This window comes from Leptodactylus fuscus, chromosome 7 (assembly GCF_031893055.1).
Source record: "Leptodactylus fuscus isolate aLepFus1 chromosome 7, aLepFus1.hap2, whole genome shotgun sequence".
NCBI lineage: Eukaryota > Metazoa > Chordata > Amphibia > Anura > Leptodactylidae > Leptodactylus > Leptodactylus fuscus.
The window spans coordinates 93,415,840-93,436,823 of record NC_134271.1 but is presented as its reverse complement, the minus strand read 5'-3'; the positions used below and the strand labels follow the sequence as shown (position 1 = coordinate 93,436,823).

Below are 20,984 nucleotides of genomic sequence, written 5' to 3'. Positions count from 1 at the left end.
TTCTTCCTGCCACACTGATTGGCCACTAGTACGTGACGTAGTAGTCACATGACCATATGTCATGGAATGCTTAGCGGCCATGTTGGTTTTGGAACCTGGAGTTATTACCTAGGTATACGTTAAGCAGTATGTGACGTCCTAAACTTTACACCCATCGCTATCCGATCACCGAGCAATATCTTTACGATTTATTTCATGAAACTTTACTGACCTTGTACAGCAGATCGGATCACAGTGGTGAAAATACAGGCTTGCCCTTGGCCAATATGGCTGCTCGCTTTGATTCTATCCTACTTTTGCTTTGTCACGCCCATTGCTACAATTTTATGTTTCTGATTGGTCTCTTCCCAAAGTCACGTGACATTTGGCTTTTTCTCCCCTTACCGAGTGGTGGTTGAGTAGTCCGGGCAGAGCCAGAGGTTTTACCGCGCAGTGTTACCAGCCGGGGAGCGGACATGGTGAGTGGGTAGCCGGGGGCCTGGTTATACCCGCAGCGGAGGAGAAGCTGCAGTGATTGGCAGGGGATGCGGCCGCCACAGCCTCCCCTCCACCCTCCCATTCCTGGGAGACTCCCAGATCTCTGCACAGGAAATGCAGCCCCAGGGCTGGAAACTTGCTTGACATCAGATTTCTGTGCTGACACTGCCATTCTAAGCAGACATGGTGAAAGTTATGCCTGCCTCCCAATGTAGAGTAGTACAAGCTGCCAGACTGTAGGTGGCGCCATTGGAAGTTTTCTCTATGGAAGTCTTGTAAATTGTCTTGCCCGTAGATTACTGGTTTAATGGGAATTTGTGACATTGTTGGTACAGTCCTATCTATGGGCAGCATGATATAGAGCAGGACATACATGGGAAGCAATACAGTATATTCTATTGATGACCGGTCCTTTGTCATCAGCTGAAGATTGACAGGGGTCTGACACCCTGTCTCCCCAATAAACAGCTGTTTCAAGAGGCCACTGCATATACATCAGTCTAATAAATGGCCTGACTGGTCAGCGACCGAGATGTTTAGAAAGAGGCTGTGGTCTCTTCATAAATCTGTTGAAAGTCCTGCCACTAAAGTAATGTATAGCAGATAGGACCTGGCGTAAGTTTCTATTCTAACTCCGGACAGGAAACTGGTGTGAACCATAATGAGTCAGCTGGGTTGAGGCATCCCTAAGAACGTGGCAGGTGGGGATTGGGGCCACATGTGTACCTCAATATCATCCCAGTACTCTGATGTAGAGAGAATACCGTAGTAAATTACTCCCATTGTATTTTGGCTGTGCCTTTGTATTGTGGCTTAGCCCCATTCATTTGAATGGGACTGAGCTGCAAAAAGGCCATGTGAAAATTCTTTTAACTATCTCTTCATTCTGGGCTTATAAATCCAGTAGGTGGCGCTAATCAATGATTGACAGCAGTCTCTTTATGCATACTTGTACAATCACAGGTTAGAACCATCCACTGGACTCTTAAAGGGGATGGCTGGGATAAATTAAAAATTTCCCACTAAGCTAATCCCATTTCCCTTGCCTAACTTCTAATTTACTCCCATTAAAAAAAAATAAAAAAATGTATATTTGCCCATATGCCCGGGTCGCTTACGTGACCGTCCCAGGCACATTTCCTGATTTCCCGGTGATGTCCCGTTTCAGCATTTCCGGAGACGGGAGGCCACCAGTACTACTCTCTTCCACCCTGAGTGAACTGCAATGCATCATGGTAGTTATAGACTAAGACAGTAGAAATCTACCCAAGTAAAAAAAATACAAAGGAAGAGAACGCCAGAAGTCACTCAAAATGCTGCTAAAAGTATTTGGGTGCACTTATTAACCCATTGATAGCACTAACAGACCTTTTTTAAAAGTTTTTTTTTTTTTTCCACGGAAAACCCCCTTTAACCCCAAAATGAGCAGATACAGTCAAAGTGCAGTGCTTGGCCCCACTGATATGAATAGAGTGGGGTTGTACCTTCCTGACACCAGTACTGGGAAGATAAACACGTTACTGCATCTTCTCCCACAGAACTTTGCATGAATCTGCTCAGACATGTCAGGAGGGCCAACACATCTTTTTTTTAAAGCAAAAACTGCAGCATTTATAAAGGCTCATCTAGGGATATGTTGGATGACAATATTTTTTTTTCCATTCACATCAGCAGAATAGTAATTTCGACAATGGAATATAAGGGTTCACTCAGCAGAATCTGCCTCAAAAATTCCACCTCTAATTCAGCTGAATGTGAGGCAGACTCATTATTTTCTACTAGCAGGTCTCACTCCTGTTCTGCCCAAACTTCACTGTGAAATTCATCGGAGTAGGAAAAATGTTGTTTGTTAATTTCCAGGGTGATATATTTATTTTTATTATTATTATAGAGTGAGTCCCTGGTTGTGTGTGAAGTGGATGAGCAACTTGTGGAGAAGCTGAAGAAATTTCGTTTCCGCAAGGAGACCAGCAATGCCGCCATTATCAGTAAGTTTCTGTTGCCCATAAAGAATGAGCCCTGGCATTTCTACAGAGTCCTGAACAATGACCATGTAATGCCATTAAATACATGGTCACTAACATTTCATCAGACTTTACATAAATTAATAGTACAAGCAAGTGTAAGAATCTCTGCGATATAGCTTTATCAGTCAAAAAATGCTGCTTTTTCTACTCTTCCAATCTGGTACACTAACTTTCACTCTGCAATATTTGCTGAATGTCATTTTTCTAGTGCTAGACAGGTAGGTAATAGAGGTGTCATGTTAGAGCTCACAATAGAAGTCTATGGAGAAGGGAGGATTACGCTGGAGCTGAGTAAGAGAGGAGAGACAGACACAGAAACTTCAATGAACAGCCCACTATCCAGTCCTAGTACCAGTATTGGAAAAACATGGTTGCTTTCTCCAGAAGCAGTGCTACACTTGTCTACAGGTTATGAGTAGCATTGAAGCTCAACCTCATCTACTTCAGCGGAGGTGAGCTGCAATACCAGACAAATTCCATGGACAAGTGTGGTGCTGTCTCTGGAAACAAAAATGGCTATGCGCTTCCAATCCTTTATATCCCCTTTGTTGTCCTTCATTTAGTTCATGCCTGTTTACCCATCAAAGGGATACTCCATTTATGTTTAAGGCTTATCGGCAGGTGTATAGCAGAACGGCAGCACCCTGTTCTTCATGAAGCGGCATTGATATGTTGAGACTGTACAATTTGCTCTTCTATGTTGGGAGGAACCACCTTGTGGTGGAGTCAGAAAGCAAGAATTGTATCAGGGCTGCATGAAAGTATGCAGGGGATTTTGGAGTTCTGTATCAGAAAAATGGCGCAAGGACCCAAATCAAAAAAAAATATATATTATGGGAAAATAATGTAAAAAAACGTGATAGTCTTCAGTAGTTGACACCTTTTTAAAATAATGCTAAATAACTTGAAATTGTGTTGTGTATTTATCTTGTAAAGATTTGTGCAACAATCCCATCCAATGCTAAATTCAGAATAATATTTGGTATCTTGTGTTGACATGCTACAGTACCATAAAATGTATATGTATGTCCAAAATATGTTAAACAGTTGTTAACAAGGCCTGATATATATATTATATTTGTGTTCTAATGTCTGGGCTGGTCGATGTAGGGTTAAAGGGATTTTACTTTATGTATTATGAGGTGTACATATGTCAGCAGTGTAACCCTGAGATGTTGTTTTGTACCTTATACTTTCTTGTTTTTATGCTTGCGTGGTTTACTATTACTATAGACTTGCTTAGCAGAGAAAGTATATGTTTATCTAGTGAAACAGGTTCAGGGATTAAAGCTGTCAGTTTCTTAAAGGAATCTCTGAGCAAAACTGGTGGTGTATTATGGCATTACATATGACACCAGAAATGTTTTATAATGCCTGAGATATAATTGTTTGCAGCGCCCCTCCCCCGCCCTTGTTTTCACTGCATTACTTACTCCATAGAGAAGCAAGGGGGAACAATAAAGAAATGCAGGATTTCACAGAAATCAAATGTTTAATTACGTTTTAATCCCGGGACCCCATGTAGTGTAAACTAATCCCCTCCGTACACAGCAGAAAATAATCTGCAACAGAAATGGTGCAATTTCAAAAACGCTCGTGACGTTTACTGTATAGGTATAATAGAAACAGAAATTTTCTGCCGAGATTCAAAACCCCCCCCCCCCCCTCCCCAGCCCCAACAACAATGCTTTTTGGCTGCGATTCGCTAAGTGGGGCTTTACCCTAATGCCCTGTTCACATCTGCTTTTGTATTCCATCCAGGGAGAGTCTGCATGGAGACCCCTCTCCCCCCAAACGGAATACAAACACAATTGCAAATGCTTTGCTGTAAAAGCACACGGACCCCATAGACTATAATGGAGTCCATGTGCTTGCCGTGCACTGCCCGCACGAATCGTGTCCGCACATCATGTTCAGACAGAGGAATATGAGGCTAATATTGAGGCGGCCTGAATTTGCCTTCCATTGTATTCGGATTCCATAGCTGACAAGCCACAGAACCTGCCAGTCTACCAGTGAAACCCATGGCAGAAAGCCTAGGGACCAGAAAATCTGCCTTAACTCCTCTTTAATTTTTCACTGTGTGAATGAGTCCTGCTGGCCTACTTTCGTACATACTTTTTATGCTACTTTAGTGTTCATGTTGAATTCTTATACTAAGCTTTTTCCCTATTTGGCCACACCTGCTTTCCAGCTAAGCCCCATCCCTTTAATAAAGAGGTTTTCTGGCACCAAATAGAATTTTCTTACTGACTACCTGTCTACAGCATAGGCCATCAGTATGTTCTCTGTCTGGATCTGACACCTAGACCTCGCACAGATCATCTATTCCATCAGCCTCCTGGTGCCAGAAGCTGCTAGTGGTCTGGCTGCTGTGCCACTTCTATTACTTGAATAGTCCACTAACCTGCCCACTACAGCTTCTGACACCTGGAGGCTGCTAATACAAATAATCTGTGCATGATCTGGGTGCCAGACCTCGACATGTCACATCCTAATGACCTATCCTATGGATCGCTCATTTGTTTTGCCACTGATTACAGTGTTGCTTACAGAACAGGCAATGACTCCATTATTACATTATGGGCCGCAGTATCATTTGGATGTTGCACTTCTATAAATATGTATATACACACTGTAGACAGCAGAGCAGATAGCACATATAAAGAGCTTTACCAGGTAGTCCAGTAGGTGGCAGCCACAGATGCAACTTTGCTTATTGATAATTGTAATAAAACAAGTATTAGCAAACTGGTTATTCACCTGGACCCCACACAGGACATCTCTTCTAGCAACTTCTGAGCGGGCAGCTCCTATTCAAGAAATTATAGCAGCTCTGTAGTTCAGTGGACCACCACTATGCAGTGTATGGGGCTGCTGTGCCAATCCTATTACTATCCTATTATTGAATAGTAGTAGCATTTCCCTGCTGTCCACACCCGGAGGCTTCTAAACAGATAACCTATCCTGTATATAGATCATCCGTAAGAAAATTTGATTTGGAGACGGGAAATCCCTTTAAGAAGCTCTGAAAATGTTATTCCTTGAACTCTGCTTTGCCCAATGTGCTCCTTTGATAATATATAAGAAATCGCTATAGTGCTATTAAAAAGATTTATCTGTTTCAGGGAAAGATGGGTGACATGCATGCGGATTTCTTTATACGTTACATAGAGCTTGTCAGCCAGTGTCTTAAACCTGTCCGGTTATGGGTGTTAATGGTAACTGGGATGCCTAGGGCCCACTATACAGCTAAATGCAATTACCTGCCTCCTAGTCGCAAATTTTTAAAACTACCTAGCCCTCACCTTGGACCCCTTCTGTCTTATGACACTCCGTTGCTCTTGCCTTAGACACTATTAGCAGGGTTGGTGATGAGAGGCCCTGTAGTGACTATAAGGAGATGGGGTGCAGAATGGAGGATAGTGGTTGGCCTGCCTCTGTACCTAGATGTCATCTCATGAATGTAGTGCAGTGAGTGTACTGTGTCATGCACTACTCTTGCAGGGGTTGTGGGGGTCTAGAGGCCCAATAGAGCCTCCTGAATCAGGGGGACCACCAGGGGATTCATCTGCTTCCCTCAGGCCAGTCCAAGCCTGGGAAGATGTATCCTTATCTAAATAAGTAAATTTTCCGTTCAAGATTCTAAGAAAGCAATGACTATGGAAACTATAATGGCAGCCGTAATAGTTTATCACCCAACTTTCCCAGCAATAGATATAACTAGGAAACAGTGGAACCCTACGTTATTTGTGTTCGGATGTACGAGGCATCTGTATACATTTGTGAGGTCTGTTTAGCTCCTGTAATCTCATTTTTGGGTAGTCTGCAGCTGCCATGGTGATGGTACAGTGGGCTGCTCCGCATGTACCAGGACAATAGATAATTGAATAGTACGCCATGCTTTTATTATGTCATCCTGCTCGTATATGAATGAGATTTATAAAAATACTGCCATTGGTTTCAGTGTTGCTTACAGGACAGGTAATGACTTCATTATTATAGGGACTATGGGCTGGGCTGCAGAACCATTTGGACATTGCACTATATGTATATGCAAACTGTAGACATTGCTGGGGCACACTTTATTACATGTAAAAGGCTATGCCAGAGAGTCCTGTGGGTGGCAGCCCAGATTCAGCATTGCTTACTGGTGATAATTCTGTGGTTAATAAAACAAGTATATTATTAAACCGCTTGTAGCTGACTGTGGGTCTATTCATTTTAGTCAATAGATAACATTACAAAACTACAGTGAATACTGACACCCAAGCAGTGCAATAGAAGATGGATAAACTAGTGTGCTGTATTACTGCATATCAGTGCAGACTGTAGGCAATTTAAAGGGGACTACCAAGCGTAAACCATGTTCTATAGAGCAGTTTGCAGGTTTTTGTTCTCTGTGTAAAATCCTTAGAATCGTTTTATCCATTGGGGGACACAGATTCCTCTCTTGTTTTTTCATTGTTTTGGTACATATTCAGGTTCAGGACATGGAGGTGATGTTGGTTCTGTGTTCTTTTTTTTTTGCTTTGGTCTATACCCATGGTGTTGTGTCCCCCAATTAATACAACAAGAAAATAATTTTATGGGAAGTACTAAAATTCCATCTTTGCACTGGTATAATAAAAAAAAAATTCTAAAAGGTTACTTAGCCAATCCATCTGGTTTCCGTCTTCTGCCCCGCGAAACTGGACAGGAGACGGAAACTCGGCAGTCAGCTTTCAAACCCATTTACTTGAATGGGTTTGTAAAGGTGACCGCCTGTGTGCGTCTTCTGCCTGTCTGTGGGGAAACAGTGTTTTTTTTTTTTTTTTTTTTTTTTTAACCGGATACAAAGTCCTGCGTGTCCGGCTTAAAAAAAAAACAAAAACCTGTTTGAAAGCTGACCGCCGGGTTTCTGTCTCCTGTCCAGTTTCGCGGGGCAGAAGACGGAAACCGGCCAAATTGGCTAAACCAGAGACTGGGCGCAGATGTGAACCCGCCCTTAGCCTTCATTTGTGGTGTCCTATCAGTTTTTCTGCTTTAAGGTGTTGTGAGATATATATATCTCCCCATTAAGGTTGTAGCACATATTACTTTTGTCTCTGAGGCTATGGGTCTGTACAATAAGGAGCAGTCTGCAATTTCTGGCCGTTTCTGCAGTGGTATCTCCAACAGAGACTCTGGTGCAGGTGTAGACTCGGCAAAAAGATAACGTGCCTTAGGCTAACAGATCAGCAGCGATTATATATTATAACATTAGATGGGAATAGAAACTAATTGAAAATCGTTGTGGGTATCAGATGATAACAAGGTAGCTTGAAAAATTCCAACACTTATTGCTGACTCTGATATCTGTTTTTGTTTTTTTTTTTCTTTTTTTTCTTTTCCTCCAGTGAAAATAGACAAAGACAGACGTCTGGTTGTCCTAGAAGAAGAACATGAGGTCAGTACCATATGGATTTAGTTTTTTACATTCTAAGGCTGAATGTATTGAGGTCAGGCCTAAGCTATGACCACATAAACTGACCTGAATATAGGGATCCCCTAATGCATTTGTTTTTAAATGATGGCTTTCCAGCTGTTGCAAACCTTCAGTTTCCAGCTTTCTCTGACAATCTGTATACGCTAGTCGCTGCAGTTTTGATACAGCCGATGCTCCATACCTTGATAAGTGTTGGCCTAATGTATAGCTATAATTGTAGATGGGTATTACACTACCACCCTAACATAATACATGTATGGGCAGAGCGACACTTGCAGCTGGTACATTCACTGCTCCCGGCTGATATGGAAATACCAATATGATTCAATTCTGGTAACTTGCCAGGTTCCCCAAGGCTTTTCCAGCTCTGTAATTAAAGCTCTCAGAGGTCCTACCCTTATTGCTGCTTCTTTTTTTCACCAGGGTATTTCTCCAGATGAACTCAAGGATGAACTTCCAGAGAGGCAGCCCAGATATCCTTTTTCATGATGACTTGCATGCTTGGGGCTGCAAACTAAAGATTTACATGCTGCACCATTGTTTTTTAGATTGTTGGGATGCTTGCGCAGCCAACATTATCTTGCAAGGAGCTCATCCACATCTAGCAGCAGAGTCAAAACTTGAAGCTTCTATATCGATTATGTGGCATTAAAGTGGTTATGCAGCAAAAAATAAATCTTAGGGGACTTTCACACCTACGCTGCTGTCCGCATGTCTGACTTTGTGTCTGTGCAAAAAAAAAGTGTTTTCACATCGGAGAGGCTGCATAATGACACTGGTGGAATCACGGCGAGCAGACAGCAGCGCAAGTGTGAACACCCCCTTACAAGTTCATTCCCTGCATTGGACATGCTATATTAATAATAAATATTGAGGTTCCCCAGAATCTCAGTGGTTTACTTCAGCAGGATACCAGAGGTATTTGTCCGCTGTCCTCACTGCTGCTACTCTGGCTTTCTGTGACTTCACCAACTTTGCTCTACTCCAGCTGATTTTCATAGAGTAGAGCAGAGTCAGTCGTGTAACTCAGTCACAGCCCCCCCATATGTAAAAGTATATAAGTCATAAAGCACTGATATGCTTCATTTCTCATTGCATAATCTCTTTACTAATACCGGTGTAGCATAGCGACCTTTGCCCAAGGCCTGTGTGCAAAAGGCTGTGTGTACTATTTATAATACTACCTTCAAGCCCTCTCTAACATCAGATCTGCTACCTCTGCACCTCATGACTACCAGCATCTGGCCCTGTCTCCAGCGGCAATGATGCAGTCACATGAAACCGACTGTCAGGTGACTGAATTGTGTCTTCATCTTACACTTCTCTTTGTTAGTTCAGTGTAGAAATAAGAAGTTACATGAATTATAACCTTTACTCCGAGGTGGCTTCATTTACTGCCAGAGGAGGACACGGTGCTGGGTTGTCGTACAGCTAAGGGTATGTCCACATGGGACTGTGACAGGTAAAAGGTGGAAATCTAGGGATAAAACCAACAAGATAAATTGACATTCTGCAGATTTAATATTCGCCCTGCAGGTCAGTTTACATGGTGGATTTTTTTCTACTGTATGTTGATGAGATCATGGAAAACTAAGGTATGAGGGTCTGACCACAGGGACACCCACCATTTCTGACATCTGCTGCACATGGTCCTGCCAGAGTTGGCTAAGCTCTGCAGTCTACCTCCAGCAGTCTCTTAGAGATTAAATGGAGCAGCAGTGACCTGCTGCTTCATTTCCAGAGGAGAATGGGACCCCCGTTCTTATGATTGGTGGGAGTCCAGTGGATATGGGAAAACTGGAATACCCTTTTGAATCCTAAACTGATCCTGCAGCCCTCTCATTCTGAGAAACTGTGGGTGTCCTGGTGTTTACTAGCAATATGTTATCTCTTTCAAGGAAAACCCCTTTAAATTACAGGCTGTGGGGGCACTAAGAGGAACAGAAAGGTTGCTTGCCACGTCCAGAACCCAGATTGTGAGGTTTTACGAATGTTATGTATTTTGCACTTAGCGGTTAGTTTTCTTAACATCTTCTAACATTCATAGTGTACAGTTATAAGTACCAGCATGAGGATGGGAGAGTGTCTTATCCATTGTGCTTTATTTTCTCAAGCCCTGTAGGTAAGTCTGGTAATTCTGTGTGTCAAAACTGAAGCTAGACTCAAATAGTTAACCATCAATTCACAGGTTACACCTTATCTGCAACATCGTGAACATCTATCACCATAACTACCGCTAGTGTGATAAAGATGTGCAGATAACAGATGTAGCAGAGTTACGCGGACTTTCTGCAGCAGTTAAAGGGGGTTCTGGCACCAAATGGAGTTCTAATACTGATGAACTATACACAGGATGTATGTTGATGAAATCTTGGAAAACTAATCTGTGGAGGTCTGACCACCATTTATGTGATCTGTGGGGGTCTGACCACCATTTATGTGATCTGTGGGGGTCTGACCACCATTTATGTGATCTGTGGAGGTCTGACCACCATTTATGTGATCTGTGGGGGGTCTGTCACCCAACACTCTGTTATGCAGTGAATGTGGCTGCAGCACTGCTCTAGAGTGTACTTGGAGGTGGCCAGAACAGCTGATCTGTATGAGGACCGGATGTCTGTCTTCCACAGGTTACATATTGATATCTTATCCTATGCATAGGTCACGAGTATGAAAACTCCATTTGTGGCTAGAAAAGCCTTTTTAAGACTTAGGCCCCACATTGCGGAAATGCAGCATTTTTTTTGTTGTGTTTTTTTGGAGTCAAAGCCAGGAGTGGATTGAGCTGAAGGGAGAAGTACAATTACCGCACTTTTTATAGATTTCCCATTCCTTTTGCAGCCATTCTTGGCTTTGGCTCAAAAAAATGCAACCAAAATTGCAACAAAAAAGCAATGTTTCCTAAAAGTGGGGCCTTAGCCTTAAAGTGCTGCAGCATGATATCTGATGACCACAAAAAGCAATGAGAGGTTGTTGAAAAATATTTTTTCCATGTTATTTTATTGTTGTTTCTTATGATCAGATATCAAACTACAAAAATTTAGCCTGCGGCCAAAAGTCTAGTAAAAGGGGTTGGTTTTCTGTGAGTTAACTTTAAACTGATGTTTGTGTGTATATGAATAAGAGCTGGCAAGTACTATGTGGTGCACTTGACCCCTCTGTGGTGGTTTCTTTGGGTAAGTTCTTATAGAGTTTATTGCAGGCTGATTTTTGAGGTGGAATCTTGAAAAAAAAAATGGTAACATTTCTTTGTAGCAACTTTTTCAAGGCAGAAGCCACCTGAAGATCAATCCTGATGCTTCTTTCTTCGTCTAGCTGAAAAATAGGTTAGGTGAAAAAAAATCTGCCATTGAGTTGAGATGATTTTAAGGTGGATTCTGCCTCAAAATGACATCTGCCCCCTGCAAGCTCCATAGCAACATACTGTTCTCTAGAAAGGAGCGCAGGCGTAAATGACCTCCAGCCACTTCTATGTTATGAACAGGAGTGAATTCCACATAACCCAGGCAGATGGCTGAACAGGGGCCTTCCGCTATAAAGAAATTGGCACAGAGGGATCAAGAGGGTCCCATAGTAAGTGTAGTGTGTATTTATATCTCTACATCAGTCGAAAGTCAAGTTAAAGTGGCTAGCCCCCTTACCTCTGCTACATCTGAAATTTCAGGGCCAAATATGGATGACGCATAGTAGAAGACCTAAGGCCTGGTTCTTCAAATGTTGTTAAACATTCTAAATTTATTTTTAGACTATTTTCACTCACACCACAGCCTAAAATGAGAATCACATGGTGTGACAAAGCAAAAGGAGCACTCCTTGTCTGACAGTGTGGTGCTAGGCATATACTGCCTAACAACCAGTCTTTTCAGTGGTGTTGTCTGGAAGCACTTCCCTAGTAATTAGCCTGGCTCCTATTAGTCAGATCTTCAGTATAGAATGGTCAGGGTCTAGATTATTTTTAATAAAGTCACTTTAATGATCAGTTGATCACTGTGGGTCCCTTTCCACTAATCCTCGGCCATTATCTTAGCTGCTACTGTTTTTGTTACATGGTTTCCATTCAGGTGACTTGATCATGTAATAACGTTGCATAAGTCCACAAACGTGGGAATAGCTTTTTGCCACAGCTCCTGACTAGGGGTCCCCTGCTTACCATCTATATGGACTAATACTGACACCTTTTTGATCATTTCTTTGTCCAGTGGGATCAGATGTGTGGCTTGTTTCTATTTTTGGAAAATTTTTACTGTTGATATTATTCTGCTTAACCAAGTTAAAAATGTTTTCTTCTCGTTTTTCTAGGGTGTAAACCAGAACAGCAGATGATGTACGCTGGGAGCAAAAATAAACTTGTCCAGAAAGCTGAACTCACAAAGGTAAGCTGCTGCTGCTGTTATTGTGGTAGTGGTCATTATTATTGTTCATATATCTGTGTCAGTCTGTCGAAAAATCGCCAAGCAAAAAGCGCTGCAAGTCCAACTTTTTTGTTCGGTTTTAGTTAAAAAGAATGGACACCTGACAGATCCCATTATAGCCAGTGGGGTCTGTCGGTTCTGTGTATGTGTCTGCTGTTTAACCCTTAAGTAATATCATGGTGTCTATCATACACCACTATCATACCCATATCATTATGATCGACACCATGATAGTACTTAAGAGTCAAGCGTTGCACCTGTACGTTGTTCTGGCCCTCAGATGGACCAGAACAACGGACAACATGATGAACATGTGAACCTAGCATGGGTAATGTACCTGATTTGGTACTGTACAGTGTTTTATGTAGTATTTCGGTAGCCATGTAAAGCTACGCTTTTCCCTTTTGTATGTTTTAGTATTAAATGAAGTGCTCTGAAATCTGTTTCCTGTTTTTTCAAGGTGTTTGAGATTAGAAACACTGAGGACCTCACTGAAGAATGGCTGCTCGAGAAGTTGGGGTTTTTCAACTAGCCTGTATTTTTCTATGTAAAGGAGCCTGAAGTATATTCCCTCTATACTTCTTAATTCTTATTTAGACAAGATGTCCGCCCACTCTCCAAGTGTCTGTGCTGCAAAGATGTACAGTTTTTTTTCTTAATGTAAATTTAGTAGCAAATTGGTATCATGCAACACTAAACTGCTTAACTCTTTCACTGCCTGGAGAAGCCTCATTGCCATGTGCAGTGGGAGATGTAAGCACTGGAAAGTCTTATCCTGGCCAGACTGGACAAAGCCCTTATTATTCTGGAATTACTAACAAGATCTATCTGTTAGGATTTATTGTTACAATTTATACCCTGCTTGGCTCATTTCATAATCTGGTTGAAATGGTATATACGTGTACTGTGACTTACTGCTACCACGCTCTGGTTGCATTGAAAGGGTATTACAGATACAGTAAATACATGCTATTATTTGTGTAATGAAAATTTGTACAATTTTTCAATATACCTTCCATATCTTCATGGTTTTTAGAATCTCTGCTTGCTATCTTCATTGTGACATGATGGACACATGGTTGCTGGTTATAAGAGGCATCTCTAACTAGACCAGGACAAAATTTTTATACCCCAGAAGAAAGCAATGAAGGTTCACACTAAATGACAGCAAGCAGATCTCCTCAAAGCTATAAAGAATGAAAATGGATCATATATTGGAATGTTTGATAACTTTTCATTGTATAAACAAATGATCTTTGTATTTGCTTGAAACGGTAATACCCATTTGTGTAATTTGATACATTTAAAGGTTTTTCCAGGACTTTGATAATGATGGCCTATTCTTAGTTTGATGCCCAGCTCCCTTGCTGATCAGCTGTGTGAAGAATGTGCTTGAGTGAGCTCCACTTCCTCTTCTGAGGCCAATGACTTCACAATCCATTGAAATGAATGGTGCTGAGCTGCAATACTAAGCACAGCCACTATACCATGTATGGTATTGTGATTTGGTAAGCTGGGAAAAGGCCATGGCACTTGTCCAAACATTGTAGCCCCATCAATCAACTGATCTGTAGGGGTTCTGGGTGTTGGACCCCTACAATCTCATATTAGTAATACAGTTGACCAATATTATAGTCCCAAAGTACCCCTTTTAAGAGCATTGCCTCCTTAAATTCATAAAATCCCCAGGAAATGACCAACTCTGAGTTGTCCTTTGGTGTCAAGCTCCATCTCTGTACATGGGTAGACATCCAGCTAGTAAAGCTGGGGGACTACCCTTGAACTTTCATGGCGACTGTATTGGTTATGGCTAACTGATGCATATTAATCATTATACAAATAAGCAGGGTTGTTCTTGAGTCTAGTAAAGCAGGTTTACAGTACTGTACTGTTTTTAAGAACTTGACTAAATAGAAAAGCTTGAGAAATTGTATTAACCATGGGTTAGAAGAAATACTTTTCACTTTTTGGAGATGGGACCAATTCTTTTATTGCAAAGACTGTCTGGTCATTAACATTGTCAGCTAACTTATATGGTGTTTCTTGCAGTTAACGGTATTTGTGTATTTCTCTTCCATGATTATGTGAACTGTAGGATGTGAACACTGAAGACTGCCCTCTCTGCGCTGTCCTCTTCTCCGAGCAGTGACCTAGACCGTAAATGCTTATGTCCATGGTCTTCTATGTACTGCAGATATCTGGCACACAGTCGATGTCCACATACTGGACACTATGGGGGAGCAGCACAGCAGGCTGTGGGGTTTCCCCGTTTTAGGAAATGGCACCTTAGATGTGCAGAGAGGAAACATTTGCTGTGCACCAGACCAGTTCCAAACATTTCCTCTCACCTATTGTCCCTAGATAGATAGGGATAAGTGGTTGGCACTGTTTACCTTCATGTTAGATTGCAACCTGTGCCATCCTTTTGAAGAGCTGTCAAGGTGACCATATACACTTTCAGCAGATCCCACTGAAATTGGGAGGATCCATTGAAAATAATCAAAGTGTGGTTAGCCTTACAGTGATGTTCATATAAATTGTCTGTAGGATTCTCAGGTGGCCCAAGCAGGGCAAGGCTGGACATACTCATGTAAATGAATACCAGTTACTACTTATTTGATCTAATATAACTTTCTGGATTATTTAATCAATTTTTGCTCTAGAATGAGTAGTATAATTAACAGTAATAATATGTGACACCAGTGACTTGCATGATGAGGCTAAACCTACATTTGCATATAGGCATTCCATAATAGTTTGCATTGGGATTCTCACAACGCCTCCCTCACCTCTTCATATGGTGCCAAACTTGTCAATCAAATCATAAGTATTTGCTATCATTCCAGGATTTACACAGACCCAGAAATTCCGGATGGGATACATTTGGCACTTTACACAATTTACCAGCATGTGTGACCTGGTCAATGTTATCTGAGTGAAATATAATTTTAGCCCATGAAATCATGCCACTATATTGGGTCATAAATCTCCTATTCCTTCAGAAGCTTGTATTTAGCCTTAGATATCCGCTTTAGTGTTTTTCTTTTTCTTTTAACATTCCTACAAAAGATCTTTTGTGGGCTGAACAGGTAATTGTAAAACAGTAGGTTTTCTACCGGTTAAGCATACAAGATGGCAACTTTTACTGTGAATCTGTGATGTATACGCTTTTGAGCAGCCTTGCATGTGGTAATGTTCGTTGGCATATCAGCATGTATCTGTATTTTGCAATACTGACTGGTATAATGTACACACTACATATTATTTTTCATGTTCCATGCACAATTGTATAGTAAACAAGGTTTCGGTACCGGGCTATAGTGGATCAATGTTTACAACCCGCTCTTATTCCAGTGGTTGTTGTCCTATGGCTCTTCAGCTGTTGCAGTGATGGGAAACCATAATTCTACTTAGAGTTTCAAAATAGATTTCAAAATTGCAGTTCGCATCTGCATTCGGGTTTCTGTTCGGGGAGTCCGCTTGGGGACCCCCTGAACGGAAACCTATACACATAGAAAAGTGGTTACCTGGGAAAACACGTGGACCCCATAGACCATAATGGGGTCCGTGTGGTTTCCGCACAAAGCTTGCGGAGAGAAAAGTGCTGTTTTCAGGACTTTACTCCATGCGTTACCGAGCGGAAACCACATGGACCTTATTATAGTTTATGGGGTCCACGTTTTTTTGTTTTTTTTTTTCCCAGGTAACCACTTTTCTATGCTTATAGGTTCCAATTCAGGAGGGGTCCCCAAGCGGACTCCCCGAACAGAAACCTGAACGCAGATATGAATGGGGCCTCAGTGTTACCATTCTTTTTATCAGTGGGTCATGTCCCACTCTGACATTGTATCAGTACTGATGGTGTTGGACTGTGCAATGACACGTCCAACAACTGTCAGTTTATTCATACGTATTCCAGACGGAATAACATGAAGGCCAAAAGGCAGAATTCTAAGAAAGGGTTCCCTAGCATTGTTATTTAATAGGGAATACAAGCGTTTACTAAATTACACATGAAGGGAGTGGTTGTCTGAGTTTTTCTTACTTCCCGTCAATAATCCCCTTATTCGTGCGCCCATTAGATTTGTAATTTTCTCACACTATTCAATTGACACAATAATAATGATGATGATATCACTGCTTTACCTGCCCCAGTGACTCTTTGTTTCGGCAGGAGGAGGTATATTTCTGCAGTAGGGAACACGTATGTATAGTTCCAGCTGTAGAGCAGAGCTGTCCAGTAGGTGGAGGAGAATTGCACATTGTAAGCTGTAGTCTATTGTAGTTCAGCAAAAAAGACAAATTGCACCATCAGGATTGTGGGTGCCGGCAACTACAGATTTAATTTCATAATAATAATTAATAATGGACTCTTGATCCTTCCTGCAGTATGGATGTGCTTTGGCACTTTGCACAGTTTAACAAACAGTTATTAAATAGAAGACTAAGGGTAAGGACACACATTCAGGTTTTGTTGATGTAGTTTTTGAAGCCAGGACTAAACTAAAAAAAACAAAACAAGAACTGACACCTGTCTTCTTTGTGTCCTCTTCCTTTTATGATTCGTGTTTCATTTTTGGCTTCAAAAACTGTACTACGGATGTATGCTGAAACCTAATGTAAGGTTAATCCATCTGTATTTGCATTCACTGGAATTACTTCCTATTAGGGAAAATTGATCCCATTACAGAATAATCCCAATGAATGTAAACATAGATGCAATACTATGAAACACGTGATCTGAAAGCAGCCGTATTGTTGGGAGCTCAGTAGCCATTTAAGTCGCCCTGGATTCTTGTTACCAGGTTCTCAGTATTGAGTCTCACATTTCCTCTGGTATAACATCTTCTCACTTGCGGTCTGGTACATTCCAGTCTGTTCTGTATATAAAGCACATCAGACACTGTTTTCTTTCTTCTCCTGATTTGGTAATACATTTTAACGTGTGAATGTTTTTTGCCTTTTGTATACAATGAGAATCATTGCTGTTTGTTATGGACTTACTTCATTCTCCACTGCTGCCTGTTCACAGTTCTAGACGATTTTGCCTCTGTGTTTTACTAGTGCCAGCGTTCTGTGCATTTATTCTCTTGGTTAAATAAATACATTTTGAAGTTCGCAAATTGTGTTTGTCTTAATGTTCGGCAAAAGGAATCGCCCAGTGATGGATTGGCCACAGACCAAGCATTGTTATTGTTGTCACTTGATTATCCGGGAAACTGGAATCTCATATAAGGAGTTTAAGGATCTTTTCTCATTAACTGGCTTTTTTTTTTTTTTTTGGAGATTGTAAGCCCCATATAGGGATCACAATGCACTTTTTTTTTTTTCTTTTCCTATCAGTATGTCTTTGTAGAATGGGAGGAAATCCATGCAAACATGGGGAGAACATACAGACTCCTTGCAGATGTTGTTCCTGGCGAGATTCGAACTCAGGGCTCCAGCGCTGCAAGGCTGCAGTGCTAACCACTGAGCCACCATGTTACCCCCTCATTAACTACTTTTCTGTCTCCGTGCTGTACATTGGGAAAAAAAAAAACCACACAGACCCATTAAAGTTAATGAGTAAATAGACCCATTTAGTGTATGTTTACCTACAGAATCTGCCTCAAAAAACACCTCCCATTCATTTGTCAGTAGCAGTTTATTTTTCCTCTAGCTTTTTTTTTTTTTTTTTAATCAGCTAGAGAAAAAAAAAAGGTATCATGACTAGAGATGAGCGAACAGTGAAATGTTTGAAGTTTGAAATTCGATTCGAGTAGCCGCTCAATACTTGACTATTTGATCGAATATCGAACTGCATTATAGTCTATGGGGAAAAAATACTCGTTAAGTGGGAAACCACTATTCGACTCAGGAGGGTCACCAAGTCCACTATGACACCTCAGCAAATGATGACAACGCCTCTGGAATGCAACTGGGACAGCAGGGGAACCATGTCTGGGGGTATCTAACAAGCCCAAGTCACAGTTTTACCCCACTATCACAGACCATCAACTACACACTTTCCACACTCCATACAACCTCTATGGAAACCGGAAAAATACCTGGAAACCTTCTTTCCTCCCCAATTGTAGAGACAGAAACCCAAATTTTAAGCTAAAGAAAGATTAGCATGTGCTCCTCACAATTCCTGATATGACAGATGCGTTAAGCAGGGTGAAGGGTACAACGCAGACCAGGCCCGAGCACCAGGAACAGGTGTTACAGTGGCTAGTGGATAATGCTTACAGCTCCTTATCCACCAGCCAGGCAGCCACTACCTCAAATCCTCTTCCTTGCCAAGAGTCTGGTCCACTTTCCTCCCAACATGCCCAATCTTCCCAGGACAGTCATCCCACATTTCCCCCCTCCTAGGAGAGGTTTTCAGGTCATATAACCGTCCCTCACTCTATCCAACCACTTCACCGATCCCAGGAGCTACCAGACGACTTTGTGTGTCTGGATGCCCAAATACTGGAGCATCAGCCATTTCCTGCCAATTTTGTGGTTGTGAACCCGCAACTGGCGTTTCTCGGCCTCAGTGTTGATGACTAGACACTGTTGCCATTAGGGCAAGTGGTGGTTATGTGTGATTTGCAGTGAGAGGAGAGTGAGCAATTGGAAGAGGAGTTGGTGGCCGACGAGGCCACCGACCCGACATGCACAGGGGTGATGTCTAGCAGGGAAAGCAGCGTTGATATTGAGGCAAGCTAAGCAAGAAAAAAAGGGGGCTAGAAGCAGAGGCATGGACAGGGGTGATGTCTAGCAGGGAAAGCAGCGTTGATATTGAGGCAAGCTAAGCAGGAAAAAAGGGGGCTAGATACAGAGGCATGGACAGGGGTGATGTCTAGCGGGGGGAAAGCAGTGTAGATGTGGAGGGAAGTGCAGCACCAAAGAAGGTGGCTAGAGGCAGAGGCATGTCCAGAGGCACAGGACCGCTGAATCCCAAAAGCCAGGCCAGAGGCAGCAAGGCCCAAGATGTTCCCTCTTCTAGCCACATGAGAGAAACCACCAGCCTGGACACCTCAACATCTGCCTCTGACACTTTGGGGAGTTCACCCTCATCTGCACCTTTTCCTGCCTCTGCTCCTCTCGCCTGCGCCATCCTGCGCCTCTTTCCAGCAACTCCCCATCTCCCAAGGCCTGTAATCGCAGGCAGAAGTACAGCGCGACCCACCCACATGCCCAAGGCTTCAACAGCCTCATCTTAAAACTGCTGGCCCAGGAGATGTAGCTGTCCTGGCTTGTGGAGACTCGGGCCTTCTGTGACCTGCTGGCAGGTGCGGCACTTCGTTATGATGCCCCTAGCCGTCACTACCTCTGTTGGTGTGCTGTCTCCGCCTTGTGCCACCACGTGTCCCCTAGCATAAGTCCTGAGTTCCGTACTTTACTGTGAGGTCCACTTGACCACCGACACATGGCCAAGCGCCTGCGGTCAGGGACACAGCTTCTCTGTAATGACAGGCCGGGTGAATGTAGTTGTGGATAGGCCCGGGGTGCAAACTGGGGTGGCAAGGGTTGACTGAAAGGCATCTCCTACACTGTAACCTCGACCACACCTGTGACCTGTACATGCTTCAGCACTGGGGTGTGGAGACGACAGCAGGTTGTGCTGAAGCTCCTCGGCTTGGCCGACAGAAAACACACTTCCCCCGAGGTTAGGGATGCCATCCTCGATGCGATGGCAATGTGGTTTTCGCCGCCGCACATGGGCCCAGGCATGTTTGTGTATGTGATAATGGCTGGAACCTGGTAGTAGATCTGGAGCTTGCCAGACTCAAACACGGCCCACACATGGTCCCCTTTTTCAACTAGTTGGTGCAATGGTTCTTTGAAACCTACACCATTGTGCCTGACATACTGGTGAAAGTGCAGCCATTTTCTTAAGTGAAAAATAGCCTCTGCTAGGCTGAAAACATTCAGAGCTCACTCCTGTCATCTTTGCACCCTTGGCTGACGGAGAAAGAAGAGGGAGATGAAGTGGCATTTCATGACACTGTCCCACCCGAGGCTTGAAGGGGAAGTTCAGTGTATCCCATTGCTTTAGCACGGATGGTGTGAAGGGGAGTAGGAAGTGGAGGAAATGGAGAGTGACCCTTCCAGTTGGGGGCAGGAAAGTCATGCCAAGTAACACTCTGGCACACATGGCTAACTTCATGTTGGGTTGCTCTTCAAGAGACAAAGGCATACTTCACATCATGGAGAGCAAATAATACTGGATTTTTGCAAGCCTCGACCCCCGGTATAAGTAAAATATCTGTTCCTTTGTTCTGGTAGGGGAGAGCAAAAAAAAAAAAAAAACGCAAAAATGATTGGCACAAGCAGCTGGTGCAGAATATGATGGAAATGTTTCCGTAAACCCTCTTGGGCGGCAGAGAGGAGATTTCCTTCATGAGGCTCACAACTGCCATCTGGTGCACAACCACCAGGGGAACACTGTACAAGGTCTGGTATACGTTATTGACCCCCCCCCCCCCCCCCCAAACTACTGCTAGTTAGGGGCCTAGTGTCATCATGAGGGAAAAGTATAGGCACATGTTGCGTGAGTACCTGGCCAACCACAGCCCTGTCCTCTCCGATCCCTCTGCGAATTACACTTATTGGGTGTAGAAGTTGGAC

General features: G+C 42.7%; 1 protein-coding gene across 1 annotated transcript; it reads left to right on the top strand.

The window, feature by feature from the left end:
• The first annotated feature begins 357 nt into the window (after positions 1-357).
• GMFB (glia maturation factor beta) lies at positions 358-15,943 on the top strand. Its single transcript, XM_075282558.1, has 7 exons — positions 358-458; positions 2,369-2,465; positions 7,883-7,932; positions 8,395-8,446; positions 10,013-10,093; positions 12,271-12,344; positions 12,844-15,943. Exons 1-7 carry the CDS (start codon positions 456-458, stop codon positions 12,913-12,915), a joined length of 429 nt encoding a protein of 142 aa, XP_075138659.1. The 5' UTR covers positions 358-455; the 3' UTR covers positions 12,916-15,943.
• Positions 15,944-20,984: the final 5,041 nt, after the last annotated feature.